Here is a 14868-nt window from a genome sequence, read left to right as displayed (position 1 = left end):
GGAAAGAGCTCAAGTAGGGAATAAAAATGATTACTACCTTTTAGATAAGGATCTTGCATTCAAAAGAAGCTAGGTTTAACCAAAATGAGAATTGTGTGTTTTAAAATAGCTAATTTGGGAGCATGTTTTAATTTTGGCTTTGCTTCTTTTATAAACTAATCATGTCTGACCTAATCTGACTATTTGAAAATTAAGATCTTAGCTGACATAAAAGTTGTCATGCACTAGTAAGTGTGAAAAAACCAAAGACTTTAAGACAGAAATAAGTTCTGGATGCTGAGCTGTTAAGAGTTTATTCCTAGATCTTTGTCTTTCCTTATCTTCCTTCTCCAATTTCAGTTGTTTTTCATTCCCTTCTGCCGAAGTGGAAACCAGAACCACTGGAGAAAAATTTTATGAAGTGAAGGCCTGAATCTTATATGAACCTTTTCACTTCTTGCAACTTCATCAAGGGGAAGGGGTCTATAGTTAGAACAGAGCATGTAAAGTTTGGACAAGTTTATTTTGATTTCTTCACTTTTTGAATGCATCTATTAGTGTATGTTAAAGAATAAAATTATAAACCTGTGAATCACATGGAAAAAATTGCTTTCCCTGAAGACCATCACATATGTGAAAAACAGAGAAGTGTCAGGTTTATCTGGCAAGAATTTTGAATGTGTTGCCCATAATCAGGGAGAGATGCGAGGTATAGCTCATCTCAAATACTGCAACACCTTTTATTATTTAACATTCGGCTACATAAGGGGAAAAATAATGAGTAGAAAGTATTTGAGATACTTTGGATTGTGTTTTCCTTCCAATTTATAAGGTGGAGTTTGTTTGAAAGCAAGTAATATTTTAGGAAGGAAAAGTATTCTGTTTTAAGACCTGTATTGGCTAGGAAGACATCCACTGCTTAGTATATACGGTACGTTCCTTACTGGTAAATTTTCTTGATTTTTCATGTTATTGCTAACCCAAATGGCTTTTGAGACGGCAATCCTCTCTGATTAAGGACTTAGTTTTATAAGTATCCTTCATCTTTTACCCATTGACTTTGGAGGGCAGGGGAAGAAAAGGAAACTTTCTACACTGTTGTTCTGTCAAGATAAGTAACCCTGTTACAAGATAAATCGCTCAACAAAAAGAAGAGTACTTTGCTCATACTGCTTTATGGAGGGGAAGAGGAAGCATGAAGTCTTGTGTACTGAATCAGAATATCTGGAGTCACAGATGCCTGAGTGTGATGCAGATGCTTTTAAAGGCACTGTGTGAATGGCTGTGTGCTGCCTGATTTGCTGAATGAGCTCCAGGACAGCAGCATGTACACTGCTCCATGTTTAATGACCACGTTTCATTTTCTTCTCCTCTCTTTCCAGAAAAATTGAAGCCAGCCTCAGATGAGTCGCAGCCACACAGCAGTGCCATTGGCCCTGTCATTGGGATAATCCTGTCCCTGTTTGTCATGGGGGGAATGTACTTTGTGTGCCAGCGCGTGGTGTGCCAGCGCTACGCCGGGCCCAACAGCCCCTTCCCGCACGAGTATGTCAGCGGTACCCCCCACGTCCCTCTCAATTTCATCGCTCCAGGAAGCTCTCAGCATGGCACTTTCACTGGTAAGGGTGCTTGCATCCAATCAGCACCATTCCGTTGTCTGGCTTTCGAGTTTTGCACATGATAAAGGCAGCTGGGTGTGGAGTTTTCAGAGAGCAGAAATTAGATATTGGTCTGCTTGGTGGTTTTGGGATGAATCTGTCATTTGAATCAAATATGTAAAATCTGTTAGCTTTTCTTGCACTTTAATGGCTATGGTCAGCTATTCCTGCTTAAATTATGTTACTATGGTTATCAAGAGGTTTTTGTGGTAGGAGATAAAATTAGAGGATGAAATAATTGCAGGTGAAATCTTTGCAGGGATGTTTTAAATTGGACTTCACACTAAAGCTTTTCTAATTAAAGCAAGTATCAGTGGTTTTCATCTGTACTTCTGTAGGTGCTAAACCAAGCTGTCATTCTGATTCTCATCCATATTTGTTAGCTTTTTCTAATCCATATTGTTGTGACAAGTTACAACAGCTGAAAATCTTATTATTTATGCTAATTCTAAAGAAAAGACAGGTTTCTAATACCATGGCATTTCCAAGAAGGATATATAACCGTGAATGATGATTACAAATACTTACTCTGCTTGTAATAAATATTTCCTGCATTTGAAAAAAAAATTTCTGAAAACTTCCCAGACTTAACTCTTACATTAGCACTGAATAGTCTGACAAGAAGAAGCTGAAAATTAATTGTCTGAGTTAAGAGTATATTGTAGTAAAACAGATTGGAGAATGATGTCTTCCATTTTCCTCTAACTCAGGTTTCCTTCCTTTTGTCTCTGCTGATTTTCAATTTTCACTGTGATTATTTTCAACAAAAATATTTGAGTTTTGCAGTTTTTCATTTACTTGCAATTGAATTTTTTGCAATGGAAATGGCAACTTTGGAGGTCTCAAACTTGGTTTTTTTGGGGGCCTTGTCTAATGGGGTTTTTTTGCAACTGCCTAAGTTTGTTTAATTGGAAAATTTCTTCTTTAATTTGGGTGAGCAGTTTGGATCAGCTGTTCTGAAGATTCCTTTCTCAGCAGTGTGATAGTAGGTTGTGAGTTCAGTGCTGCAGTGAGACAGTAGGTGTGAGGGTGAAATGTTTTCTTTACAAAAAGTGTCTGTTCCTTGTAATCCTGAAATTTTTACATAAAGCACTCTTCCCAAGGTGTGACAACCATTATCATTGCATGGGTTTGCAAAGGTAGGGGTTTGGTTTCTGTTTGGCATTGACAGATAACACTGGTTTACCTAACCTTGTCTTCCTCTCTGTTTCAATGCAGGCATCTCTTGTGGAAAGTCCATGATTAGCTCCATGAGTCTCATGGGAGGAAGCAGTGGTGCCCCATTGTATGACAGAAACCATGTTACTGGAGCATCTTCAAGCAGCTCATCCAGCACTAAAGCCACTTTCTATCCACAGGTATGTCTGGGAAATACACCAGTGGGTTGGGTATCTCCTGCTTCTGAAGAAAGAAAAGGTGAAATTTTGTGCTTACTAAGTAGATGTTAACAACTGTTAACAACTCTTGGGTGTTACTGTTTATGATAAGCAGGCCCATTTTGACACTCACTGAGCTTCACAAAAGGGCTTTATTGTAGTCCATCAGGATTGTACAGTGCTCTGTGATGTCCAAAATGTTTTGTTATCAGAGTGATACTCAGCTGGTTTGTCCCTGGATACTTCTGGTTTTCCCTTGGAGATGCCACCTCCTTTGTTAACTCTGGTGGCCATGGCCCAATGACATTTTGCATTGCCTAATGCTGCAGGCACACATGGAATAATAAGGCAAGCAAAAAGAAAGGGGACTGGAATACAAAAGTGTATGAAATAAGCTTGACTTGCTGTTTAGATCAAGTGTCGATTGTTGATTCAGAAAACCAAGTGCATGCACTGGGGGAAAATACTGGTACAGCAGGGTGAGGCAGAGGTTACTTTGCATTTTTTCAGCTGTAATTTAGCTCCATACCTGACTTTTGAGTGTTAGAAGTGACAGAATTCTCATCCCCATATCACAGTTTCACAAATTCCAACATGTATATTCTGAATGGAAAGAGTCCTCTCTGAATATGTAGGAAAGACATACAAAGGTTCCTGTTTGCCAGCATATTTTGTCATGAGTTTTTTCTATTATGCTTGTGAGCAATACATCCATTGGATTTTAGGCACACACAAGAAGCTGCCAGAGTTGATCTGCCAGCTGTGGAGGGGATTTTTATGTAGTATTGAATCAGGAGCCCACACACTGTGTGGGTCTACATGCATTTGTGTTTACACATAAGCTGTTATGCTCTATGTGGGCATTTTGATTGATGGCATTTTGGCCAGTTACAAGGTACTTTCTCTCCTTTTAAGAAGGGCAGAAATGGAAAAGAGAGGCTTGTGAGCTTATCTGTTGGTAAGGTAAAACTGAGTACATGCTTCTTGCACTGTGAAACCATCAAGAAGCAGATAAGTCAGGAACTCAGCAGCCCTCCCAATTTAGCTTGTCTCATGCATCACCAGTGTCTCTGTAATGTGCTGAACAATTTCATGCTAAACCTGATTGATGTGTCAGTACCATGGCTAAAAAGGATGAACTGAAAAAACACTTACTTAAGTAAAGCTTGAAAGAGAAAAGAAGCCAAGAGCTGATCTGCCTGTGTGATTCTATGGGATCTGTGTCGGCCAAAAGATCAACTCTCCCGTTTGACTTCTGGCCTAAGTTAATCTGACTGTTGCTGGGAATTCTTTTTCCACACTTTGCTGTGTCAGCCAGGGCCTGCAGGGATGATACCAGCATTTCCTTCATGAAAGGCATGCTGGGTTCTTAGAAGGAAGCTATTGCAAGGGCTTTGTTACATTGAGGTACTGCTTAATCCAAACGTTTTGGTGAGTTCTGCCTGGTAGCTAATTACCCAGCTTTATGATAACAATCGAAAGGACAGATCTGAGCACCTTCATTTTCTTGGCTTTTTTTGGTTTGTTTAACACATCTTGGTGGTGCTGAGAGGTGCTCCAGTGAATAGAGACTGGGAAAGAATCAGTGTCAATGAAGTTATGCCAGTTTACATACCTGAGAACCTGGCTACAGGCATCCTGGCTGACACTGTTTGCTGTATTTAGTCTCAACATGAAGTGCTACTGATGCAGCTCAGGGTGTCAATAGGAATGAACCCACAATTGGCATGCAGTGCTCCTCCAAGGAGGAAGATTTCTAAAAGATGGCCTTGGGGTAGTTACTCATCACTCCCCACAGCTGGCAAAGGTTGTCTGCCTTCACATGAATCTGGGTGCAGGGCTTGTCAGTATAAGTAACAGTGAGCTCAGCTCCAAGGCCAGGAATCACTTTGCTGGATGCTGCACAGTGAAGACCCAGACAATGATCTCTACTCAGTGATTTTAGAGTGTTTTTGTGGGAGAGGAGCAGAGGCAGAGGAAGGATGGTCAATGGGGCAGGCCAAGAATTGGCTGAGTGCCCAGGGCAGGCAGTGTACAAGATGTGCACATCAGTAGCAAGGCTCAATCAACAGCAATGATGTAATTTTCCACACTGGAAAAGATAAAGTGCTCTTCTTACGTTTAGGCCAATGCCCTGATGGCTGTGTCAGAGGTTCAGCTTCCTGATAGTAGAAGAATCCTAAATAATTGTGAAGCCTGCTAAACTTTTTCCCTGTATGAAGGCTACCAGTAACCTATGAGTGTGTAAGCACATGTAGCCGAGCCATATGTGTGTGTATGCTGTCTATATGCACACACAGACAGGCTATAAATGTTTTTTAGCTCATAGACTTTTTTGCATTGTGAACTCTGCCAAAATGATATGTTTACAGAACAAGAGTGAAAATGAAGTGTTCAGGGAAGGCTGGGGTTTTATTAGTTATAGTAGAGGAACTTGGCTTCCTGACCCTACTATTGACTGGGGACATGTTTAGGGTCTGGGAGTGGAACATATTTTATTTCCAATAGCATCTGCTGAGGATGTATCAGTCCTTATGTCCAAGGAAGTGCACTCGGATTCAGCCAAACTGGATCTCATTTCCAGCTTTATTCCAGCCTTCCAGCATAATAACAGATGTGGCAAGGAAGAAAATTCCCTGTACTGAGAACTTTGAAGGCGTGCACAGTACCCAAGTCCAAAGTCTTGTAATGAACATCTGTGATCTTTAAAAATGCATTAACACATCCAAGCAGCTAGGAGAGCAAACTAGAATAAGGATGAATGACAGGGTGAAGGCATCAATACTGTTTTCAATCTAAATAAAACTGTATAATTAACCAAAATTTCACACGTCTTTTTCCTGTTGTTTCTAGATTTTGAACCCTCCACCTTCCCCAGCTACTGATCGCTCCTTATACAATGCAGAGATGTTTTATTCCTCAAACATTCCTTCAAACACAAGATCTTACAGGTACAGTTCAGATAAAAAGGTTTGCTACATCTTCTGTTTATCTGCCTTTAGTTCTGGATCTTGTTCAGACTTCATTTAAAAATCTCTTCCTCTCTTAATAAATGACCATTCAAATTACGTACATTACATTGCTATGTAACAGTCCCTGAGCATCCCTGTTGGTATTTTCTGCACATTCTCTTAAGCTTATCTTAAAATTCTTTCATGAGTAAATCTATTTGTTAGTGACTGGGTTAAGTGGTCATTGTGATCTCCTCTGGTAGGTTAGGGGCTGGAAGAATGTGCTGTTGGCTGAGGGTAGTTGTGCCACTCAAAATTGAAGAACAATTGAAAAACAAGAAGTTCAGGTATTTCTTGTTGGATTTCTCTGAGAGTCTGAATTAAGGCTCACATAGTATTAATGAGCAGGCATCTTCACTGAACATACAGAGCTATTCAATCTCTTTATTTTTTCCTTCTTTTCTCCCCAGATTGCAACTAAAGCGTGTGCTTTGTTCTTTTTTGGTTTCCTGCAGGCCATACCTGATACGAGGGATAGCTCCACCCACAACCCCGTGCAGCACAGATGTCTGTGACAGTGACTATACCACGAGTCGATGGAAGGCCAACAAATACTACATAGATTTAAATTCAGACTCAGACCCTTACCCCCCTCCTCCCACACCTCGCAGTCAGTACATGTCGGCAGAAGAAAGTTGCCCTCCATCTCCTGCCACGGAACGAAGCTATTTTCACCTCTACCCCCCTCCACCCTCTCCTTGTACAGACTCTTCATGACCTCAACAGAAGGAACTTTTCCTGTAAATATTTTAAAATATGAACAGATTTAAAATATATATTTTATGATTTAAAAATAAATCTGGGTGGGAATTAAACAAAACTAAATGTGAATAAAAATGGGTGGGAGGGGTGGGGCTGTGAAAAATTGTACAGAGGAAGAATATTTATAAAATTGATTTTTTTAACTTAATTTCCATTCTTTTGTGCCATATTTGCCTTTTTGAAGTCATGTAACTGACTCAGTCTCCAAAGGATTTGGGGAGGGAATGTTGAAACTTTCTGCATTTTTAAGTCACCTTTTTACATGCAAGAAGTGTGTGTAGTTCTTTTTGTTAATGTGAGACAAGAAAACTAAGTGGCTTGTGGGAGGGGGTCATTTAAAGAAAGATGCAGGCTTATTCCTTGAGAAAAAAAACCATTTAAATACAATTGTTGGTATCATCCCTGCCCCACCACTGGAAGAAAATGTGCAAGATCACAACCCTTAGATGCTCCTATTTGCAAGTGAGCTGAAGCTTCCCAGCAGAGCACCCACAGGCATCACGTCCTACCTCATGGCAGTGGCACTCTGCACATGGCCAATTCTGTAACTGATTCAGGCTAAACAAGATCAGTCCTAAAAAACTTGGTTTAGGCCCAACCAGTTCCCCGCCTGACTGGGTGAACGGTAGCAGAAGCAGTTGTAGTGACCTGTGGGTAACAGCAAGGATCAAGTTTGAAGTGGTATTTAAGCTAAGAGAATGCCCAACAAACTGCAGATTTGGTCAGACTCGCCATTTTAACGGTGATGCAACCAAGCTCCTTCATCCTTCCTTGTGAAGCTTTGGTGACTATCTGGGAAGAAGCTGTAATGGTCAGCTGCTTCTTAAAACACAGTGCAAGTTTATTTTTTCTCAAAAGTGCTGTAATCACTGTGCCAGGTTTCTGAGGTGTTCACCTGTGTTGACTTGATCAGAGAATTGCTTCATCTCTTAATATTAATTCTCCAAAATGGTCACTTGTGTTCAAATGATGAAAATTGTTTGGGTTTCAACTGGTGCTTGTAGAAAAATGGTATCTGCATAGCTCAAATCAAAAATCAGTTTAGCCATCTCATAAAAATTTGCCACATGATCCAGATTTACAAATAGGTAGAAAAAAGAACAGGAGAGGGATAAAAGACAAATACTTCTTTTCTATTCATGTTGATATAAAAATGATTAACTTGTACAAACTGCTGTAACCTCAGGACATCAAGATCAACAAAGTGGTTGTTCCCATTCCTACAAAAAAAAAATTAGGGAATGGGGAAGCTAGAATCAGTCCCTTTAAAATTCAGAAGACAAATTTTTGCTTTAATTGCTCTTTCTCTGTAGCAAAAGGGATTTGTTATTGTATGGCACTTTATAAATTCAGCACTGGTGATGATAATGTGAGTGCCTGCTTGGGACATCTGAGGGAAGTCCTGAATGTGCAAACTTGCACCTGTTTCTGCAGCTGCTCAGTAACAGATGTGTTGGGCCTTCAACAGCTTTAATATTGATGGCAACAATGAACATTTTTTCTTGTTTGAACTAAAATTGTACTTGGCTTTGGGTCTTTTTAGCAATTTCTTTGAGAGCGCATCAGAGGAATCCTACAACTCCAGGAGCCAGGTCTTTGTTGTGGTTGTGGAAGGGCTGGGACCACAGTGTTCTGATCCACTTTGTGTTTTCAGATTTATTAGTTCAGATCTGTTCTTCCTGTCTGCATAGTTCAAGGATAGGATTTGTGCTGTCACTGGTGTGTAACTAAAACTCCTAAAGTAGCTTTTACTACCTTTGTGTCTAAATTTTTACTTGAGAGATTAAGCACAAAGAGGATGATTTTTCATAGAGAAGAGTACAGAAATGGAGTTGAAGAATGAGTTCTTTCCTCATTCCCTATCAACATTAGCAATTTTGTACTATGCTGTGATGGGCAAGGTCATAGTTTGTTACTCTGTATGATTTAGCCAATCTCTGAACTGATGGTTTGGTGAAAGAAAGCAATTCTCATGTGATCATGTTTCAACTAACTAAATTAGGAATATACATCCCCAGGATATTTTATGTGCCACATGAGTTGTATAAAAGAGTATTTGTTCTGCATTACAGCAGTTGGTAGTCCAATTTCATATCATACATGATTTTCTGTCTGATAACTACTCACTATTTATAATGAATTCATTAGTTGTTTCATGTCATAGTTCTAGCTTAGAGATATACCACATTAATTTTCCTCTATTCCTGTGATTACACAGGAATGGATGCAGAATTACTTTTTTTTTTCGTTAAACCACTGATCTTTTTTAAGAGCTATAAGAATCCTAATCATTTCATCTGAAGATTTGTATCCTATTAGAAACATTGGAACTGAGTCCAAGAAAATTAGCATTTTTACTCAGAGCTGAACTATCTAGAGTCACATTCTTTTGGAGCTTAGGTCTTAAGAAGGAAGGAAGCATTTGCTGGATTGGGTGAATTAAGCATACATTTTTATTTCAGTTGAACATTCATAGCCTCTTGCTGTTGATATTTGCTGAGGAATTGCCTTCTCTGAGGCACTTGAATTTTGGTGATGAAAATCAATACACTGCTCCATATTACTGACACTAAAAGCCTTTAAAAAAATTGTATACAAATTTAGCATCTTAACATTTAAATACTAAATATTATTTTTGATTGCTGTGGACTATATACTTTAAAAGGAGTACTGCACTCCAGGTGTTAGAAAAAACCAGGAAGAAAATCTGAGCAACAGGAACTACTTCTTTCCAGAATATCCCCACTGTGTTCTTAGTGGTTTCCACCCTGTGAACTTTCAGGCTAAAACATAGAAAATAGGTGCTATTTTCTTCTAGATAAGGATGAGAGGAGGACTTGCAGGAGATTAGAGACTGCATATGAGAAATTCTGGCAGTTCAGGGATGAATAGGAAATGTGTGGGGGAAAGTTGCCTTTTGGTGAGGCTTAAGCATGGTTTTAATAACTCAGAAGTTTTCTGTGAGAAAGCTGACTGAAGTATTTTAAGAGTTCTACCCTAGGAACCTGCAGAGGGGTACATATGATTCAGCTACCTGTGTGAGCTTGTGAGTACTTGAATCAGTGTTTTCAACCACTACTTTCCTAGCCCATTGTGACTGCATGTTGGCACTAGAAACAACTCAGGGTGTAAGAAGGAATGGTGTCTGGAGAGCAGGCAGTAATGGGCAGATGATATGGCTGATTCTGTGTTAGATGTAAAGGACAGATGGCCCAGCAGAAAGCAGCTTACCTGTCCTGCAGTGCTGCCTTGAAAGCAGCCACTTGGGTCCTCCCTCCTGTAGAATTTGTCCCGTCTGCAGGGCAGGTGCAGCAGCAGTGTGAGGCTGTAAGGTGAATGGACAACTAATCATCTTTGACAGTCAAAGATTCCTTCACTTCAAGGAACAGTTTTTGAAATTATAGCTTGACTTGAGCTATACTGGTCTATAGCCACTGCACCTTTAAATTTTAATAAGTAGAGGTAGTGAATTTGTTCTGGATGAGTCTGAGGAAACTTCATGAGTACTATCCCAGCTGCCTTACTTAGATTTCTTACTCGGGTTTCTTCTGTCTGGACAGATCACTAGACGGCACTTAGGCTAAGATTAAGCTAAATCTGTATGTATGACAAATAATAATTTCTTCAGGATAGTGTTATAGTACAAAATGCTCTGTGTCTAAAAATGAGATTATGCCATTATCAGCATATTTTAAAGAGGAAGGCAGAAACGAGTGGAAACAAAATTCTTTTGGTAAAATTGAATTGATTTTCAGTAATAAGCGTTTATTTCTGTGGTTTGCAAAGGTACAGGCACTCCCTAAAAGTTCTGATTCTTTTCAAAGTAACAGCAAAATTCCCTGTTCCTTCAAGGAATTCCCTAGGTTTTACAGACTTAGGATGGGCTTTCTGGAAATCTCCAGGCTTGTTTACCCTAGATCTGTTTTCCATCTGGTATCTAGAACATCATGTGCAAGGTCCAGGGCTCATGATGTCCTCTCCATTTTTATGCCAACTGGTGCCTTTGGATTCTGGGGCTTTTGACATTCCGATGCTGTGTGCACAGCAGTGGAAAAGGATTTGGAAGCAGGAGCACTCAAGTAAGAGCTGGTAACTGTGGGCTGATGTCACTCCTTGATGGCCTGCAGGGTCAGGTCCCTTTGCTGGGGAGGGCTCTTGTGCTGCCCTTCCTCAGAGCCTCTCCAGCATGTTGTGCTACTTGACAAATGTGCTCAGTTAAACATCACAAAAGTTGTGTGTCCTGTTGGCCTCAAGCATTTTTGGAAGCAGATCTCTTCTGTCATTTTGTTGGCGTTTATGTTGAGTCAGTCCAAATGAGTAACTGTGCTTACAATTGTACTACAAATTCTATCCATTAATGTTGGGAAATGAAAACAGAAGGCAAGCATGTTCCCAATAATTAATACCATGCCTGGCACAGAGCCCTGAACTGGAAGCAGCATATTTGCTGTTACAGTGCTGAAGGACATTTTATAAAGGTCCATGCTAGGAGAGAGCCTTAGACAAGCCACAGTCAAAGATAACTGTTTCCAGCTCAGTCATTTGGTGGTTGTTGTGTGTTGTGACTCAATTATGAATTATAAGTAGAGTCCTGCTTGTAAGTTTGCCTTGTCTATACGAGATTCATGGAAGGCTGAATCCTACACTCAGAGAGGGGTCTGCTGTTTCTGCTGCTGTTCCCTTAGGTACTGCAACACTTTCTGTTCATCACTGTATATAAAAATCCATTTCTACAGAAGTTGTAAGTTTAGCTAAACAGCTTAAGGTATTTACTACACATGAAAATAAATATTTAATAGGCATAGATGTTTTCAATTCAAATAGGTCTTCTGCCTCTCCTTCCTGAGAACTTACTCTAGATTTTCTAAAGGGTGGTTTTCTTTCATTTGTTTATTTTGAGGTTGGCCAGCTATGCTGTGGGCTTTTTCACATAAAATCATACTCCCTGTAAGAGAAAAAACAAAAGGAAAAATTTATTTTAAGTCAGTGTTAAGCCTGCTGATAGGAATGATGGAAACCAGTCTGATATGTCTTCTGCATTCCACAACAAAATCCTTCAAAGTGCCATGTCCTGACATGCTGACAGTGCTCCCAACCACCTGTGACAAGCTGCAACATCCTGGCTGTTCCCAGCATGAACCACAGCCCTTGTGCAGCCCACCTCTGGAGCCAGGGCTGGGTCCTCACAGCCAACACAGAATCCCGGTGGATAGAAGATCACAATGACAGTTCCTAAACGGGTCGGTTTATATCGACAAAATACATGCAGAGAATGTGCCTAGAAGGACTTGTCAGAGGAGAAAAGCAAGTTTGACAGCTCCGGTGACAGACTAATTCAGCGCCATTGACACCTCTGAAAAGCGAGTGCTCCCACTGATGCACCTTTCTGTAAATAAGAATGGGGCCGCTCTGGTGACAGCATTCCTGGGCTGGCTCCTTGACAAAGGGAGCCACATTCCCGTTTGGTTTGTACAGAGATCCTACAGCCTGTAAATAGTTGTACATGGAATTCATCAGCCTGTGGAGGTAAAACCAAGTGTTGAAAGTGGGAGGACAGCTGTGGAAATTCGGGGGGTATCATAAACACAACTCTAACCCAGACCGCTTTCCTACTCACCTACTTGTATTGCAATTGCTGCTATTGTAAATGTACAGGAATATACAAAGAGTACCAAGAATTTTTATATAACCCACACGCAATCTTTTTATATTTATATTAAATTGTGTATTCTGCAAACAGCCTAATAATTACAGCTTTATATGTGTATCATTTTGTAGCATTTCTTACCTCAAAAGACAACCAAACCCAATACTTCAGTGCCTTATGTATTTTAAACAGATTAACATATAAACGGGGGGAAATGTAGATTGTATTCCGCTGGTTTTAACAAAGCTTTGTATTGTTAGGGTTCTCTTCAGTTAAAATACATACAGTCACAAGTTGTGGGACTAACTGAAAGCTTACAATTTTGGAGGTTTTTTTAGAGCATGCATGTTTTGAATTTGTAATATATTGGAGTTTCTCTCAAATGCATTCTTTCAAGTTAACTTTGATTTATATATTCATATCTATTTCAACATCCCAATACCTGTCAAAAATACATAGCATTTAAAAAAAAATGCCAGTAACTGATATTTACATGTTTGGGGATTAAATTAATGCTGTTTTCAGCATGTCACAATTTTCACGGGCGCCATAAAATCTTTATTGTGTTATGGAAAGTCTTTATCAATTATTTTTCCAAGCATAGCCTTCTAACACACAAATGACTTGGTAATACTGTTGTGAAAAAATCTTTGAGGCTGTCATCACTTCAGACCATTGTACGTTAACAATTTTCTGGTCATGAAACTGCAATGTTTCTTTATGTTAACAAAACCAAAGGCTTGTTTGAAGGAACTGGTATTTTGTATAAATATTTGTACAGATAACAGACTCTGCTTTTGTACTATAGATTATGTGGATTTTGTTTTATAATAAATGCTTTAAAAAGAAATGCTTAGCAGCCATTTTATGAGCAAAGCTGTTTCATCACCTACAGTAGAGACAACCAGCCAGTATCACAACTGTTTTAGAGAGTATTTAAGATAAGGACAGTGCTGTCTCCTTGGTTTTAATTTTAAAATGTGCAACAGTGAGAGCTGGAAAGCAAATCACCTTTAGAATTAGAGTTGTTAGCTACAGAACTTACCACAAGTTTGTCAGCATCATGACCTTACAAAAATTGTTACACTATATAGGAACAATCTCAATTGTTCTGATTAGGCCAGATGTGATCTGTGGTTCTTTTTTAATTGTATGATCTCTTTTAAACAGATGCTACAGGATGTTAAAGTAAACTTTTTAAATAATGACTTCTTTTTTTTTATTGTGAACATACTTGAAAACTAGTTCTATTGAGTCTAGTTTTGTCTTGATTTGTGCAGTCGATATTGATGGTCTCAGATTTGTAAGATTTAACCTAGAAATCAAAATTATTTTTAGTGGAGATACCCCTTCCCCTGCATGCTTAGATTGGACTCAGATTGAAGTGTTCCTGAGCAGTCATCAGCAGTCATGTTGAAGTCCAGTTCTGCTTCTTCTGATTTTTCCAGGCTAGAGAAAAAACAGAGCATAAACATTCAGAGCATACACCTGCATGTTTCCTACAAAGTTCTTCCAGGTTTTGCATTGTACTGAACCAGAAAATGTAAAAAGAGTTTTCCCCAAATCACAGTGCTAATAATGCTTAATATAAATGGACCCTGGAGCAGCCATATGATGACAGCCTACACCTAGTGATTTGTACCATCACTGATTTGGATGGATTTGTAGCTTGAAGGAAAATGACAAACCTGAACTTCTGGTCCTCTGCTCCGCCTAGAACAGGCTTTCCATCATCCTATTGTGTCAGAAAAGTTGGACCAAATTACCCTGAAGTACAGAAAGATTTTTAGGGTTTCATATGGCATGAAGCAGAACAGCCCCACTCTTTCTGGAACTCCTGGCTGTAGTCAGGCTTTCAGTCCTGTAAGATGCACAAGGTCCTCTTGGAGTGGACTCTGTTTGACACTGGCTGGTTGCAGGGAGGTGTCTGATACACACAATAATACAGATTTCTGCACAGCATACCTACCATTCCAACTCCTCCAGTGCCTTAATCCCAAATGTTTCTTGAAACCAGAGGACACAGTATTTTCTTTCTCCTCCAGAAAAGCTTGCTCACCTCTCTGGATGGTGAGCTTATACTCCCACTTTACACTCCCACAGCTTACAGATTTCTTAATGTTGTAATTGAGAAATAAAGTTCTGATACATCATTTGTCTGAACGGAACCTGAATACAATCCCAGGGCTATACCTATGGTCACAGGGGAGACGGCCTAATTCCAAATCCACCTGATCTTTTACAAAATTGCCCCAGCTGTTACTGTCTGTGGTGGGGCAGAGCAAAGAGTTTGGCTGATTTGTGCAGCATCACTGAGGACTGAACTGAATAACTGTGTCTGGATGTGCTAGGAAGTGGCTAAAGTGGTTGAAATGCATTCTGCCACAGCATGGGTGGCTCACAGCTGTGCTCAAGAACAGCCTGGTCCTGACCTA

General features: G+C 39.7%; 1 protein-coding gene across 1 annotated transcript in view; it reads left to right on the top strand.

Moving 5' to 3' along the window:
• Nucleotides 1-6934, top strand: part of LRP5 (LDL receptor related protein 5) — a 93797-nt gene extending 86863 nt beyond the window's left edge. The window contains exons 19-22 of the mRNA XM_005419500.3: nt 1362-1598; nt 2856-2995; nt 5867-5964; nt 6480-6934. Coding sequence (XP_005419557.3) covers nt 1362-1598; nt 2856-2995; nt 5867-5964; nt 6480-6741 — 737 coding nt within the window. The 3' untranslated portion in view covers nt 6742-6934. The remainder of the gene's footprint in view (nt 1-1361; nt 1599-2855; nt 2996-5866; nt 5965-6479) is intronic.
• Nucleotides 6935-14868: the final 7934 nt, after the last annotated feature.

Source organism: Geospiza fortis, unplaced genomic scaffold, assembly GCF_000277835.1.
Source record: "Geospiza fortis unplaced genomic scaffold, GeoFor_1.0 scaffold66, whole genome shotgun sequence".
NCBI classification, from domain to species: domain Eukaryota; kingdom Metazoa; phylum Chordata; class Aves; order Passeriformes; family Thraupidae; genus Geospiza; species Geospiza fortis.
Note: the sequence above shows the minus strand (reverse complement) of the source record. Positions and strands in the feature narration are given on the sequence as shown.